The sequence below is a fragment of the Haliotis cracherodii genome, unplaced genomic scaffold, assembly GCF_022045235.1.
Source record: "Haliotis cracherodii isolate W230 unplaced genomic scaffold, xgHalCrac1.p SCAF_7, whole genome shotgun sequence".
NCBI classification, from domain to species: domain Eukaryota; kingdom Metazoa; phylum Mollusca; class Gastropoda; order Lepetellida; family Haliotidae; genus Haliotis; species Haliotis cracherodii.
This window is the reverse complement of record NW_027266330.1, coordinates 27070823-27087368: the sequence shown is the minus strand read 5'-3', so window position 1 is coordinate 27087368 and position 16546 is coordinate 27070823. Positions and strand designations below refer to the sequence as shown.

General features: G+C 42.2%; 1 protein-coding gene across 1 annotated transcript; it reads left to right on the top strand.

Moving 5' to 3' along the window:
• The first annotated feature begins 2445 nt into the window (after window positions 1–2445).
• LOC139448289 (E3 ubiquitin-protein ligase TRIM33-like) lies at window positions 2446–5090 on the top strand. Its single transcript, XM_071229836.1, has 3 exons — window positions 2446–3608; window positions 3833–3912; window positions 4396–5090. Exons 1-3 carry the CDS (start codon window positions 2543–2545, stop codon window positions 4552–4554), a joined length of 1305 nt encoding a protein of 434 aa, XP_071085937.1. The 5' UTR covers window positions 2446–2542; the 3' UTR covers window positions 4555–5090.
• The last annotated feature ends 11456 nt before the right edge of the window (window positions 5091–16546 follow it).

Genomic DNA, 16546 nt, shown 5'->3' with positions numbered 1-16546 from the left:
CGTATGTGCAGACGATCCAGTGATTGATATCATGAGCATCGACCCACGTAATTGGGATACGATGACATGCATCAACCAAGTCAGCAAGCCTGACCACCCGATCCCGTTAGTCGCCGCTTACGGCAAGCATGGGTTGCTGAAGACCTATTCTACCCCGGATTTTCACGGGTGGCGGTGATATGCATCTATATCTAAACATACAGGCAGATAGAGATGCCATGTTGTGATCAAAGTATCAAGGTTCAACAGGCAAGAGGAATGCGTTCTACTAATGATATGATATGTGATATTTATCTTTGTCTGCATCTATGAATAACTCACTCGTTGCCCGCATATTCATCGATATTCGATATACATAAACCAATCAATAGATCGTAACACGTTGTGGGATAGCTAAATTGCAGTTAATATCACAGGCGAGCGAGTGAGTATGATTTTAAACCCAATTAGCATTATTCTAGCAATATCACGATGGGGGACACAAGTAACGGACTTCACGTATTGTACCCATATGGCGAATCGAACCCGGGTCTTCCGCGCGAGAAGCGAACGCTTTAACCACTAGGCTACTGATTAATGCAGTTCTATTATGCAGTGTATTGTTACTGAACAGACTAGGGTTATCTCTCGCTCGTCATCTACCCTTATACGTCTCACTCCTTGCCTCTCTCACTGTGTTTTTCAAAGAAGTTTTAAGCTCTCCCTCCCCGATCCCTTCTCCTCTCACGGGGGCGGTCGGATAGCCTAGTGGTTAAAGCGTTCGCTCGTCACGCTGAAGACCCGGATTCGATTCCCGACATGGGTACAATGTGTGAAACCAATTTCTGGTGTCCCCCGCCGTGATATTGCTGGAATATTGCTAAAAGCGGCGAAAAAAACATATTCACTCACTCACTCACTCTCCTCTCACACATCTCTCTTTCCTGTCCGTCACTGTGTGCGCCTCTCCCCCCTTTCCGATTGTCCCTTGACAAATAGTAAAGGTTTCCTATCCTTAGTCTACTATCAAGAAAGAGGTCAGGTTAATAGTGATTACTCATAACTATAAAACAAAACGTCTGAGTCATCGTAGATAACTTCGTATCAGTGATATTTAGGAGTAAAGTAACACTAAATGTTTTCTGTACTGTACTTAATCCCAGTTTAGAAAGTTACTTATCTGCAACATTAATTGCCGATTGTGAATATATAACAGAAAATCTGTTTAAAGACGCATTAAACCAAGCTCACACATTCTGATCAAAGGCGAAATCGGTGTAACTGTTCCAAGTTCCCATGTCTCGAAACATTAACTCTTTACCTCAAATTATTTGCATAAATAATGTAAAATGGTCAGTATTACCGTTCCCGAAGTTTTGTCTGGTAACCAACAAGGTAATCAATGCGTGCGTTCGTGCGTGCGTTCGTGCGTGGGTGCGTGCGTGCGTGTGTCTGCTCGTACCAGTCCGGACTAATGCCGCTGTTATAGAGCTAGCTCACTGACATACTTTGCCGCAGTTTAACATGGATACCCCGACTCCGAGCCGACCAGTCCTTGTTTTAGCCCTTTTATGCTGAGCGCCAGGCAGGGTACCAACAAGTACCATCTTTAAACGTCTTTTGGCATGACGCAGCCGGGTATCGAACCCCTAACCTTCCGCTCTCCGGGCACCACTAGATCACGGAGGCGGCCCCAACGTTAATTGTGTCTGTGTGGCTGATTGCTCCAGTCCGGACGCTAGTCCATTGAAATACCATACTGTAGTGTAACATGGATACCACTCAGACACATTATACTGACCAGTTCTTGTCTTAAAGCCGAGCGCCAGGCAGGTTAACATCAAGTACCATCTTTTAAAGTCTTTGATAAGAAGCGGCCAGGAAGCGAACCACCGACCTTCCTCTCCCCGGACAGGCGCTCTGTCCTCTAGCCCGCGGAAGCGGCCAGACCCTGCCTGGCTGATAGTCATGCTTTAGCATTTAGTCTCCTTTCAACAGTGCCGTAAAGTCAGTCGAAATACAAGGAATTGGGATGATTGGGGCCCTTTTATCATGTTTAGGCACACTGGAAATGTCAAATGTAAAGGTTAAGTTTATTGATATCGCTGGATCATGTTTTCGGACGGCCATACTTATCGCGATTACACGCGCTATAACGGGAAGTGTAGCATCACACAGACATTATAATTACTCAGAGGGTGGCTCGTTATCAAGAGAAAGTTGTCTTTTTAAAGTGATTGAGATGTTTTACAGTTGTTCATGTGATTAGAGAGAAAACTATGATTTTTTCTTAAGCGTCCGAAAACCCATAACACGGAGATAATTATAATATTCAGTTTATTATCCAAACCTGGATATCAGTCTGATCACATATAAAGGTCACTAAATGATAACAGTCGTCTCTACCCAGGGCACACAGATAACGATGAAGATTACACCGCTCTGTCACACTTTCCCTATTGGAAATACAAGACGGGACTACATGATCTCGCTTCATCACAAAATGACATGGTAACTGTTTTTACTTGTTCAATATAAGTACTGTCACCGTACTGCACCCACCATGGCCAGCAACGTAGCATTGCCTCATTGTAGAGTGTGCCAGACACCTTACAAGTTCGGGGGGCCAGAGCCCTACCTACTACCATGCCTCCACTCCGTGTGTAAAGCGTGTCTGGATTCAGACATCGAAGGCACGATGTCGTGCTCGATCTGCCGAGAAACTTTCTTTAAGACCGTTCGGGCTAAGGACGCAGTGACGGCCAGAGCGGTGTTTCTGGCCACAGCTGGCCATTCCGCCTCGGAGTTGTTCTGTACCAACAGGGGTGACGGTAACCAAGCCTTTTCGTGGTGTCAGGAATGTGAGGCATTTCTGTGTCACGACTGCGAGACATCTCATTCTGAAAACAAATCAAGCAAGACCCATCCAACAGTCTCCGTTGAAGAGCTGGTGAAAATCGGCAAAGATTACCGAAGAAAACAGCAATGTAAGGAGCACAAGACCTACCCATTGGCTATGTTTGACCACGACTGTGACGAGCTGCTGTGTCTTGCATGCAGAGTTCAAGGTCATGAAGGATGCGATGTGGGGTCTATAGAAGGGGTATACCGTTTCCTAAAAGGGCAAACTTTACCTGAGTACATTTCAAAACTGACTGAAAAGATGGCCGCAAACAACGCCGCTGAAGTTGCCCTGACGGAATTTGATGCCGAACTGGATCGGAGCCGTGCTTGGATAAAGGGATCCATCAGACACATCTTCCAGGAGCTCCACGAGGGGCTCCAGAAGCGAGAGAAGGAGATCACTCAGCGTCTGGACCAATACCTGGATATACTGAAGAGGGAAAACTCTGAAAGTCTCGCTGAAGTGCGGTTGATGACCGAGAGATGTGACACAGTCCTGGACTTCAACCAGAAGTGTCTGGACCTAGCTACTCCTTCGGATTTATTCAGTATGAAGAGGATCATAGAAGCTAGGACGACATCCTGTACTCGAGTCAAGTTGCCGCTTGTGAGAAGCTCGGATTCTTTGCCAATGTTTACAAAGAATGGTTTAGATGATGTCAAGGCAATGTTTGCTGCATATACTTGCCTGTCTGGGGACTACTTACCAACGGACGGATTAGAAGGTGAGACTTTCCACCAACTACATAATGTATCAATTAAATCTCTCATATAATTAAAAACTGCATTATATGGTTTTATGCATTGACAGGTTCTATCTAACACTAACAGAAAACTGAACTACTAACATAGTATAAATCGCTTTTTCGGATGGAAGACATGTAACTTGTCAGCGAACCAGAGTAGTTTGTTGATACAATAATAAGGGTCTTTTGTCATATCCGTGCAGAAAACTTCCCTGATATTGAAACAGCCCAGCGCTACAAGAGGGAAAAACAGCTTCTCCACTGGAGAACCGAACTGCAGAAGGTGAGTGAGTGAGTGAGTGAGTGAGTGAGTGGGTTTGGGTGGAAGTGGGGAATCCCTTCGGGCTTTCCTCCCACATTACGCTGACACGCCGTGATATAACTGGAAACTGTTGTTCAGAGCGGCGACAAACCCAATCAATGTCATATTATACATGTCCAAGGTGCTATCAGAGCGTGTTAGCATCACGTGGGATTTAAGCTTGTGATGCCGATGTTTAAACACTTACCACTTTGGTGAAACCTACAATCACGGCTGTTGTGCTGACAGTTCAAGATTCATCACGACCTTGTAACTCAATGGCTGAAATAATGCTGATGTGACATTAAGTTTACCTCACCCACTCAGCGAATATGGAATCCTAACACAAGATCATAGGATTCTGGTACTCCCAGGGGACGAAACTTAGATGACTGGGTTAATCTTGCCTTCAAATACACATGTAAAGTTTTGACTAGTGGTTACAGTTCTGTCCTTGTTCTACAGGTGGAGGGTGACATGTCGGAACTGCAGATGGCGTATGACAGACATTTGAGACACGCCACAGAGTTGCGAAGAAATCTGGAGGTGACGCCCGTCCGCCAGTTCATATCCAGCATACTCAATCCTTTCAGAACACGCAGATCACAAAGCATTGTTTCATAACAGTAAATATGGACACGAAGGCCGCATGGTGAATTGAAAGGGTACAAGCATTTCGTGAATGCCAAAGGTTAATAGGATTACTTGATAAGAGCAAAGACGGACAGGCGGATGATGTCTTAACATGACACTAAAATATACAGAGAGAGCACCTTGTTTCCGAGAGGACAAGGGGCATTTCATTTTACCAGTTGTCGTTCCGTGAATAATAAAGATCAGGTAGGATTGCTTCTTAAGAATTTAAGACTACATGCAGATGAAATCTGAATGCATCAATCAATAGACAGATTAATAGACGTTTCCGGCTTTGGAGTGGAAAGGGAGAGCTTACGTCAACGAGACCACAATACCTAGGAAAATGTGATGCGGGAGACGGATCGTATACTTGATGCGGATGTCAACAGAAGCTACTTGTTTGTGTGTTTAATCCCGTAATATTCCAGCTATAAGACGGCGTTCTGGGAACAATAGAGCCCGGACCAGACAATCCAGTGATTGACACCATGAGCATCGATCTACACAAAATTACATGACATGCATCCTCAAAGACAGCCGACAGGGCCACCGGATCCGGCTTGTCTCCTTTAAGACAAGCACATTTTGCTTAAGACCAATTCTAACCTGGATCTTCACAGGGGACAACTGCTTGTGAGCCGGCGGGGTGTTGGTAACCAGGGTCACTGTTTCTGGTGTTCCCTACCAGCTACCTAAACAGTGTACAGCATGAACGCTTTTTGAGTTTGAGTGTATGTGCAACGTCCATGAACAACAGAAGAATAGGTCCATTAGAGAACACAGCATTGCAATAGTGAGTTGTTGGTAGTGTCCCAAATACCATTGAAATTCTTACAATCTGAACCATGAACATAACTTGGCGTTGAGCATATGGAATCTTACCCTGAAATGTGTGAATCACAGTTTTCGTCATTTACAGTGTTGCATATTATATATTGGAAAAATGAAGATACAAAACTGTATGGATTGATTACAATGGAACCGCGTTTATCAGGACACAGTTTCCAATCAGTAGACTCTTTGGCACGTTGTAACCGTTATGTAGCATGTGTTGACATTCTAAAGCAGGTCGTACGGTTTGGCTTGGTTGGTTGTTTAACGCCGCACTCAGCAATATTCCAGCCATATGACGGCGGTCTGTAAATAATTTACAATCCAGTGATTGATGTCACGAGCATCGATCCATGCGATTGGGATCGATGACACGCATCAACCAAGTCAGCGAGCCTGACCACCCGATCCCGTTAGTCGCCTCTTAAGACAAGAATAGTCGTCTTTTACGACAAGCATGGGTTGCTGAAGACCTTTTCTACCCCGGATCTTCACGGGTAAGGTCGTACGAAAGCTGATGTCACCGGATAAAGGGTCCGGTATAAAGAGGTCCCTATGTACATCATTAATGGGATACACATCTTGTTGGGTTCTGACATGACGTCTTCTGTACCTCAGTGATGGTAAATATAGAAACTATTTGTTCCATCGTGTCAAACATGTTTATCTCACCCAGTGGCAATGTTGACAGCTTTACTAGTGACACAGCCACAAGTTTAAATGTCAACTTATCAGGTCACGTGATGAGATAAATACGTCATTTGATAAGAAAAAACGTCGTTCTATTTATTTTGTACTGATACTGGCCTTATTTCACTCGAGTGAAGGGGCGGTCGGGTCGCCTAGTGGTTAAAACGTTCGCTCGTCACGCCGAAGACCCGGGTTCGATTCTCGACATGGGTACAATGTGTGAAGCCCATTTCTGGTGTCCCCCGCCGTGATATTGCTGGAATATTGCTAAAAGCGGCGTAAGACCCCACTCACTCACTCACTCGAGTGAAAATATTGGTTTGAATATTTCATCATTTATTTGGTATTGCATTACCCCATATGGAATAAATCTATATTATTATCAGTCTCGACTCGTGAAAACACTAACCCCAAAAAGGGGTATTATTATTCATGAACGCTTCCTGATGTCCCTCGATTTCCCCGCTGACGAATATTCAGTAACGAGGGATGATATCGATGTTTATGAATCAAGTCCATGTGATAAGGTGCAAATGCAAAGGTGGACGTGTGTCGTTGGGAACACATGTATGTTAGCTTATCAAGCCGACCTTGACTGTATGAGTGTTGCAGTCGTGATGGGTATGTTGGCTGATGACAACAGCAGTGTGAGATGCTTCCTCCAGCATTAACACTGGAACCCCCGTCCCAATTATTCAGCTCGTGAGACACACATGGGTTACTGTGGACCTATTCTACCTGGTGGTAGATGAGGTGAGGTGAGGTGAAATTGGGTTTAACGTCGCATCCAAGATTATAGCACTCTTATATAGCGTGTGTGTGTGTGTGGCTGCTTGTACTAGTCCGGACTGATGCCGATTTATAGTGTTAGCTCAATGAGATACCATACCGCAGTTTAACATGAATACCCCACCAAAACACAGTATACTGACTCCGAGCCGACCAGTCCTTACTTAGCAGCTTAATGCAGAGCGCCAGACAGGGTAATAACAAGTTACAGCCATCTTTAAACGTCTTTTGGTATGACGCGGCCGGGGATCGAACCCCGGACCTTCCGCTCTCCGGGCGGACGCTCTACCACTAGACCACGGAGGCGGTCTGGGTGTAGATTAAGTGTTTGTTGTTGAATGTTGGGCTCAGTAATATTCCAGCTGTGTGATCACGGCCTGTAAATAACTGAATCTGGACCACACCAGTCATTGATATTGCGAGTATCGATCAACGCATAAGGGGTACAATGACATGCTATCAACCAAGTTCGATCATCTTATTTAAATGACACACTAAAATCATGATTTGAACAAAATATGTCATCATAAGAGAAACATACAAGTCAAAGTTGAAATCAGAGGTGTCTCAAGAGCCAAAAATGTATTTTGAAAGAATTTAAGAACATGAAGGTACAGTTTCAGCTGAGATGATTGACCGGTAGCTATATATCACTTTTCTTAATACATCTTCTTTGAGAGGCATTTAGAAGTTGGAGTACTAAGTTAGGATAAGATGTATGGGTGAACAACTTCTTTATTACAACTAAGAGCGACGTTTCGGTGTAGGTTCTAACACCGTTATCAAGGAAGTGAGTAGATATCAGATGTTGTTATACTGGAGTGGACTTCTTTATTACGATTAGGAACACCGTTATCAAGCAAGTGATGAGTGAGTGAGTGAGTGAGTTGGGTTTAACGCCGCTTTTAACAGTATTCCAGTTACATCGCGACGTGTCAGCTTAATGTGGGAGGAAAGCCCGAAGTGATGCAGGTCTCAGACGTTTACCACTTTGGTGAAACCCACGAGCACGGGTATGGTGCTGACAAACCTAGAAACATAATCGGGGCGAACCGGGATTCGAACCCACAATCATAGGTTTCTGGCGTGCCCAAGGGACGCATCTCTGCACAGCGAATCGCGGCGCCTTAGACGACTGGGCCACCCGTGCCCCCAGCAAGTGATGAACATAGTATGGTTGACAAGTATATATACAGGTAGGAGGCGTTGTTTATGCGGTAGAGTACAAGAAGCCACAACATCAAAAGCTCCAACCATCAATCAACCGTGATCAAGGCTGTTACATACTCCCAGCGTACCATCAGCTCATCAAAGACCCAAATCAGCCATAATCCTGTTGTTTATATTACTGGCTTCACCGGCCAATATGTTTACCCTTTTGTGCACTTAATCTTAATCTTAAGTGAGTGAGTGAGTGGGGTTTTACGCCGCTTTTAGCAATATTCCAGCGATATCACGGCGGGGGACACCAGAAATGGGCTTCACACATTGTACCCATGTCGGGAATCGAACCCGGGTCTTCCGCGTGACGAGCGAACGCTTTAACCACTAGGCTACCCGACCGCCCCAAATACATCTTAATCTACTCTACTGTATAAATACTGCCTCCTACCTGTATATATGCTTGTCAACCATACTCGGTTCTTCACTTACCTGATAAGTGTCCAGTGTCCAGCTCCTAAGGTAGTAAATCCATATATCTTATCCATACTTACTTTTTTTTTAAGTATAGCTGCCATTGTGGCCTAATCAAAATCCGATTTGACCCTCTTGAAGAAATATTGATTTCATTATTTTGAACAAGCATGTGAAGTTTCAGCATCGTTGGTCAAGTGAATCCGAGATGTTAACAATGTGAGGAATTTGTTAAATATGAATTTAAGTTGGTTTGTTTGTTGTTTTACTCCGCACTCAGCAATATTCCAGGCAATGGCACAATCTCACTGAGCTAAGGTGAACTAAACACCCCAAAACCAAGTAATTACTGACATGAGATCTAAGCTGGTTCTCTTAACTAAGAAATAACATAACAATGTCAGACATTGCTTACATTTTATTTCATTAACTGCATTTAACAGTCAAAATACAAACAATTAAACAACATTGGTGTCAAAATGCCATCAGGTCATAAAGTAAATATGTCCAAACATTGGACATGCCCCTTGTATACAGCTGCAACATGAAGAACACAATTCATCAATAAAACCAGTAAAACCAATGGACCAATAAAGCCAAATAAAACATACATGCTCAAGCATTTTGTTCTTAAAGACAAATGGTATTCTCCTAACTAACAGTTCGCATTAATACAGTGATATTACTGCCACCTTTAAGTCTTTAGTCGTGACCAGATAAACAAGAAGCTGATAACGATAATGCAGCCAAGTCACACATTGTGACCACCCAATCCTCATATTAGCTGCCTCTTCCCACAAGAATCTACTGTGGATCTATCCTGCCCAAGAGTGAGCGAGTGAGTTGGGTTTAACGCTGGTTTTAACAGTATTCCAGTTATATCATAGCGTGTCAGCTTAATGTGGGAGGAAAGCCCGAAGTGATGCAGGTCTCAGACATTTACCACTTCGGTGAAACCCACAGAGCACGGGTATGGTGCTGACAAACTCTGCCCAAGAAGCTCAACAGGATAATTGGATCATAATGAGCTCTGAAGCACATATCAATTTTGTTAGAGATGTAAGTTGGTCATCAGTTCAAACTAATTCATACTCAGGTACTACAGCAACCATCTTCTCCCCAATTTAATTACCTTTCACAAAATATAAGCATCAAAACTCTTTCCATATTCATAAGAAATCTATGCTGAGTGAGTGAGTGAGTTGGGTTTAACGCCGCTTTTAACAATATTCCAGTTATATCGTGGCATGTTAGCTTAATTTGGGAGGAAAGCCCGAATTGATGCAGGTCTCAGACGATTAACACTTCGGTGAAACCCACCAGCATGGGTATGGTGCTAACAAACCTAGAAACATACCCTGGGCAAACCCAGGATTCGAACCCACAATCATAGGTTTCTGGCGTGCCCAAGGGACGTGACTCTGCACTGCGAATCGCGGCGCCTTAGACGACTGGGCCACCCGTGCCCCCAAATCTATGCTGCACAAGAGCATGTGTTATAAATCACTATCAAATAGTGATGATACCAGGTGTTCCAAAGAGGTGACTGAATCCTGCCGCACCTGTAACACCCATCACAAACACATGCATTGGCAAGCCAACTATTCACCTGAAAAAAACCACCGGTACATTATGGTACAAGTCAGAATGGGGAATCACATTGTACATCATTTTTGTCACTGATGCATCAAATTTGGAAATTTCCTCCATATGTCTACTATAAAACGTTTTGAAAGCTTTAGTGAGGCTTTGAATGTTGTCAACTTGATCAAGCAACTTCTGAGCAAGAATTGTATGACACTCTTTGAAATATAGGTAGAAAGAGCATGCTCGACTGTACCTCACAAGTTGTGAAATGTCAACACCAAAGGCTGGAGCTGCTGGAATATAGCTCGACATAAAGGGAAAGTTGAAGTCATCCATACCTCTTGTCATACAGTATTGTGGAAAGCGTTTTGTCACTCTGAATCTATATGCCAAAAAACATACGTTCATGAAGTACTCTGAGTTTTCCATACAAGAACAAAGAACAAAGTTCATTTCATTAACAAACAGAGAATCTCACCCTTCTGTTCTCTGATATCAAATACATCAACATGAATCGACAAAAGCCTCAGCAAACCTCAGTTTTAAACTTTTATATATTTGGGTTGATAAGCAGGGTCTGGTGTCTAAAAGGTACAGCTAACCTGCTTCAGTAGCAGAGAGATAAGTGATGGCATGTGATTGTGACATCATGCTTAATGATGATGTCACAATGGTCTGCAAAGCATTGTTATGCAATTGATCTCACACAAGCAATATCTCCTGTGGAGGCCAGTTCTGGATGATTAAAGTGGTTACATACGCGAACATAAAACCTACACAAGAGTTCCGTTACCCCCTGCTCCCAACAAGGCTCTTGTCACAGAAGCTGTCACAGAAGCTAACACACAAGCAGCAACACAACACCAACCATTTGTACACAAATTTTTCAGGGTGAAATGGAATTAGGTTCAAAACCTCCCCACTCAGAATTACTGCACAAATTACTGGTACAGATAAAAAGCAGGGCAACGTGTTAGATAACCAAAAACACAGAGTCATCCAGAGTCATCATGTTTGTATGAAGTCTTTGACAGGCAATTAAAAGTTGGGAGAACATGAATACATGACACTTTTTTATGGATAGAAACTTCTTTAATTCTTTGTACGACATTTCAGAGCTACTTCTTGCTCCTTCTTCAGGTTGATTGGTTGGTTGGTTTGTTATTTAATGTCGCACTCAGCAATATTCTAACTATATGACGGCGGTCTGTAAAAAATCGAGTCTGGACCAGACAATCCAGTGATTGACATCATGAGCATCAATCCACGCAATTGGGATCGATGACATGCTTCATCAGGTAATTCATCAGATCAAGGAGCATGCAGTAGCTCTGAAGGATACAAGTCAGTAAAGATTTTCATGGCTCCCGTCACAGTTCATTATTTAACATTGAGGCTTAAAAAATAAAAGAAATGGTTCTCAGGCAATGGTTTTTGGAAATATAGTGCAGGCAGGCAGTGTCTTTTATTTTTGCTTGTTCAAACTGGTATGTAACCAAATAAACACTTATATACAATCAACCTGGGAAAGGGCCTCCCTACATATATGTATTCCTTGGTGAGCAAAATACTGGAAAATGTTGGACTTGGAAAATTTACAGATTTGTTTGTTTCTAAAAATGGAAATATAAAAGAAACATGCGGCGACCTTTATGATGATGCGGGCGGTTCCTGAGAACCAAGACTATTATTTTTTTTAAAGCCTAACACACATGCTTGTAAATATTCAAAGTTACAGACTGCATACCAATTGACTTCTTCTGAAGTTCTTTATCAAACCATGAAAAGATATGCTCTTTTAAAGTAATGTTTGTTGTGTAACGCCACACAAAGCAATATTCCACCTATATGATGGCAGTCATAAATAATCGACATCATGAGCATCTATCCTCACAATTGGATATGATGACATGCATCAACCAAGACAGCAAGTCTGACCACCCAATCCCGTTAGTCGCCTCTTATGGCAAGCATAGTCGCCTTTTACAGCAAGCATGGGTTGCTGAAGACCTCTTCTAACCCAGGTCTTTAAAGTTATGTATGTGAAATTGGATTTACTTATGAAATTCCATGGCCTTTTCAAGGCACATTATGAAGAGTGGAGATCTTTTCAAGGAACATTAAAAAGTCAAGGCTATTTCAAGACAATCTTCTTCATGATGTTTCTGTGAGCTTAAAATGGAGCCTTGCCTGTATGTCTGTCACAACACCTACACTCAATCAAGCCAAACATCACATGAACACACACAAGTCATCCCCTGAATGGACGGCAGGATGGAAGAACACAAAGAGGTACAAGAGAAGTACATACAAACAAACTGTGCAACAGTGAGTGAGTGAGTGAGTGAGTGAGTATGGTATTACGCCGCTTTTAGCAATATTCCAGCAATATCACCAGAAATGGGCTTAACACATTGTACCCATGTCGGGAATCGAACCCGGGTCTTCGGCGTGACGAGCGAACGCTTTAACCACTAGGCTACCCGACTGCCCCCTGTGCAACAGTGTAAAGTGATGATCAAGCAACATTAAAGCAGTGTTCCTGCTGGCTTTTGAAAGTACCAGTCCCCTCTAAATTTTGCCAGTCCCAACTTTCAACAAATAGAAAAATGTACTTAAATTAGTCCACAGGGACTGGCAGCCTAATTTTACCCACATTTAACTGGTAACTGGTAATTACCGGTAAACGGGAACGGTGCATTAAAGGTTGTCATCATGTTATTTACTCATGACATCAATCACTTGCCATGTATTTCTTCTAAGGTCCACAAAGAGAGTCACATTGTACATTTCTTCCAGGGCGGTCGGGTAGCCTATTGCTGGAATATTGCTAAAAGCGGCGTAAAACCATACTCACTCACTCGCATTTCTTCCATTGTACACAGTCTCAACATGTCAGAGCCCCATCCAGCATGTTTATACATAATTATGTGAGCAACAGGTCTTTGGTGCAAACATATTATTTTTTTCACATACAGTTATCAGCATGAAACACTTTGCACACTGACTAACAGGTACTCATGAAATTCACCTTTGGTAAAGCATAGCATCAATACAGCCTCATTCAAACAGGCCACAGGCCACTGACTATAGCGCTTAAAGACAACCTGTAATGTTGTTGAACAATAAAATGTCAGCCACATGGTCTTCGACTCATAAATATACAACCCTTTGGGCTTTGAATATAATCACAGAATCAGCTTTTTAACTGAAACTGCTATTCAACATAATCACAGTACCAGCTGTATAACTGTAACTGCTATTTAAGTTCCTGGCTACTCCTATTCAGTATTTCTCCATTATGCCTGACCTGGGGCCATGTAAGTATAAGTGAGTGAGTGAGTCGGGTTCATTGCCGCTTTGAACAGTATTACTGTCATATCACAGGGTCAGCTGCATGTGGGAGGAAAGATCTAAGTGATGCCTGTCTTAGACGTTTTCCACTATGGTGCTGACAAACCATGAAACAACCAGGGCTAACTGGGATTCGAACATGTGATGGAAGGAAGGAAATGTGACGATTTGAATTCTACTTTTCACCAAATTCCCAACAGTGCTCCTCGGAGCCATTGTACACGGACTAGTATGACATTTTGTATATGATTAAAATACAGCTATGACATCATTCTATTGTTTCAACTGTATCTATAGCAACTTGATAGCTTACTGACCTACTTCTGCATAGCAACTTGTAAGCTCAAGCATTAATTCTAGCGAGTGCGTGAGTGAGTGAGTGAGTTGGGTTTAGCGCTGCTTTTAACACTATTCCAGTTATATCGCGGCGTGTCAGCTTAATGTGGGAGGAAAGTGATGCAGGTCTCAGACGTTTACCACTGTGTATGGTGCTGACAAACCTAGAAACATAATCGGGGCGAAACGGGATTCGAACCCACAATCATAGATTTCAGGCGTGCCCAAGGGACGCAACTCTGCACAGCGAATCGCGACGCCTTAGATGACTGGGCCTTCCGTGCCCCCGCATTAATTCTAAGCATAAGCATTACGAATGTACTGGCTACAACAATCAATTCGCACACAAAGCATGGACAGTACCAATTTACAGACTAGTTCATGGTTGTGGGTTGGTTTGGTTGTTGTTAACGCTGCACTCAGCAATATTCCAGCTATATGATGGCGGTCCGTAAATAATCGAGTCTGGACCAGACAATCCAGTGATTGACATCATGAGCATAGATCCACGCAATTGGGATACGGTGACAATTATCAACCAAGTCAGTGAGCCTGACCACCCGATCCCGTTAAGCGCACAGACTAGTTCAAATGCAGCACAAAGTTTAAGATTTTCATGTACACACAGACTAGTTCAAATGCAGCACAAAGTTTAAGATTTTCATGTACACACATGTATAATGAATGTACTGAATGAATTTTCTGTGCAGCATATATGTGTTGTTTAATTATTAGTAGTAGAAATATTCATTTTCATTTAACACTGATTTACTTGAACTATCAGGCTGTATATCAAATGTGGTTACTCAGCATTTTGTTGACTTGATGCTGTGTTTTAAGTAAGATAAAGAATACATACCTGGCCACCCCCTTACATTAACCTTAACAACTTTTTGACATGATGGAGAGGTGAGTCAAGATGGACTGATACAGTCACACATGACACATGATTTACCTTGACTATATTGTGGTGAGGTAACTAAACATGAAACCAACATGATACAAACAAATCTATAATGCCACATTGAGGAATCTGCCAATAACAGTGAGTGAGTTGGGGTTAACGCCGCTTTTAACACTATTCCAGTAATATTGTGGCATGTCAGCTTAATGTGGGAGGAAAGCCGAAGTGATGCAGCTCTCAGACGTTTACAAGTTCGGTGAAACCCACAAGCACGGGTTATTGCTGACAAACCTAGAAACATAATCAAGTCGAACCGGGATTTGAACCCACAATCATAGGTTTCTGGCGTGCACAACGGATGCAACTCTGCACAGTGAACTGCGGCACCATATACGGCTGGGCCACCCGTGCCCCCCTGATAATTACAATGGTGACCTTGTCTGTCAAGAATAATGACACTCAATATGACAATCTGTGATGACAATACACATATATAAAAATCATGATGCTGAATTATCATAATGCCCTGATGAAAATGTGATGATATCCTCACCGATGTGATAAATCTATTTGACAATACCATAATTGAAAAACAACTTACCGTATTCGACGTAATAAGCGCCCATGCGCTCTCAAAATAAGAATTAGGGTGATCTTATTAGAATATTATTTTGCTGGAAAAAAACAGAGTTGAAACGTAAATTTTGTGGTTTATGCTGACGGCCTGACTGTTTATATACAACAGATATATTTTTCCAGAATTTAATTGCCAATAATTAAGGTTGCATATAACACACGAGTGCGTATTATACACGAATAAATAAGTCTTGCGTACATTGATCAATCGGAAGGGGTGCTAATTGGAATTGTTCACTAGCCAATATATTAACAAATATCGCCGTGGGCGCTTATTAGAGTGGGGCGCTTGTTACGTCTAATACGGTAATGCAAATTTATACATTGTGGTTTGTGCAGCAACAGCAACAACTCCCACTCACTCATACTTTATGCAAATGTTTAAAAACGTTGTGATAAATATTACAGTTTTATATGCCTGGCTTCTGGTTGTTGCTGCACAATAAGCAAATTAATACATCAAGAAACCATATCACGGTGATCCCCCTCAGTAATCATAGCACGTCCTGACGAAACACATGAAGCCAATATTGTCATATTTATGACCCTTCATCATGACACTACATGACGTTACTATCTCACAACACCCATCATGAATTCAAGTTAATGACACCATACCATAACGACATGTGACACTAGTTTTTGTGATACTGTTATTGTGATACTCACTAAATCCTTATGACTTCTATCAGTGTTATTGTTCACGGTCTGACATAAAAACTCCTCCCATGAACTAACATGATTAAGTAACAAGCCCACAAATCATCAATAAATGATACAAGGTTTTATGGTTGAGTATGATAATGCATTGTACCGCTATTGTACTTCTATTACAATTACCGTATTTGACATAATAAGCGCCCAGGGCGCTCTCAAAATTAGAAATAGGGTGATCTTATTAGAATATTATTTTGGTGAAAAACAACAGAGTTAAAAGATCGTTAATTTTGTGGTTAATGCTGACAGCCTGAAATGTTTATATATGACAGACAAATTTTTCCAGAATTTAATTTCCCATAATTAAGGATGCATATAACACACGTATTATACAAGAACAAATAAGTCTTGTGTACATCGATCAATCGGAAGGTTAATTGGGATTGTTCACTCGCCAATATATCAGCAAATATTGTCGTGGGCGCTAATTAAAGCGGGGCGCTTATTACGTCGAAGATGGTAAAGATAACTGATACAGATAACTCTTTCTATTATCAGTCT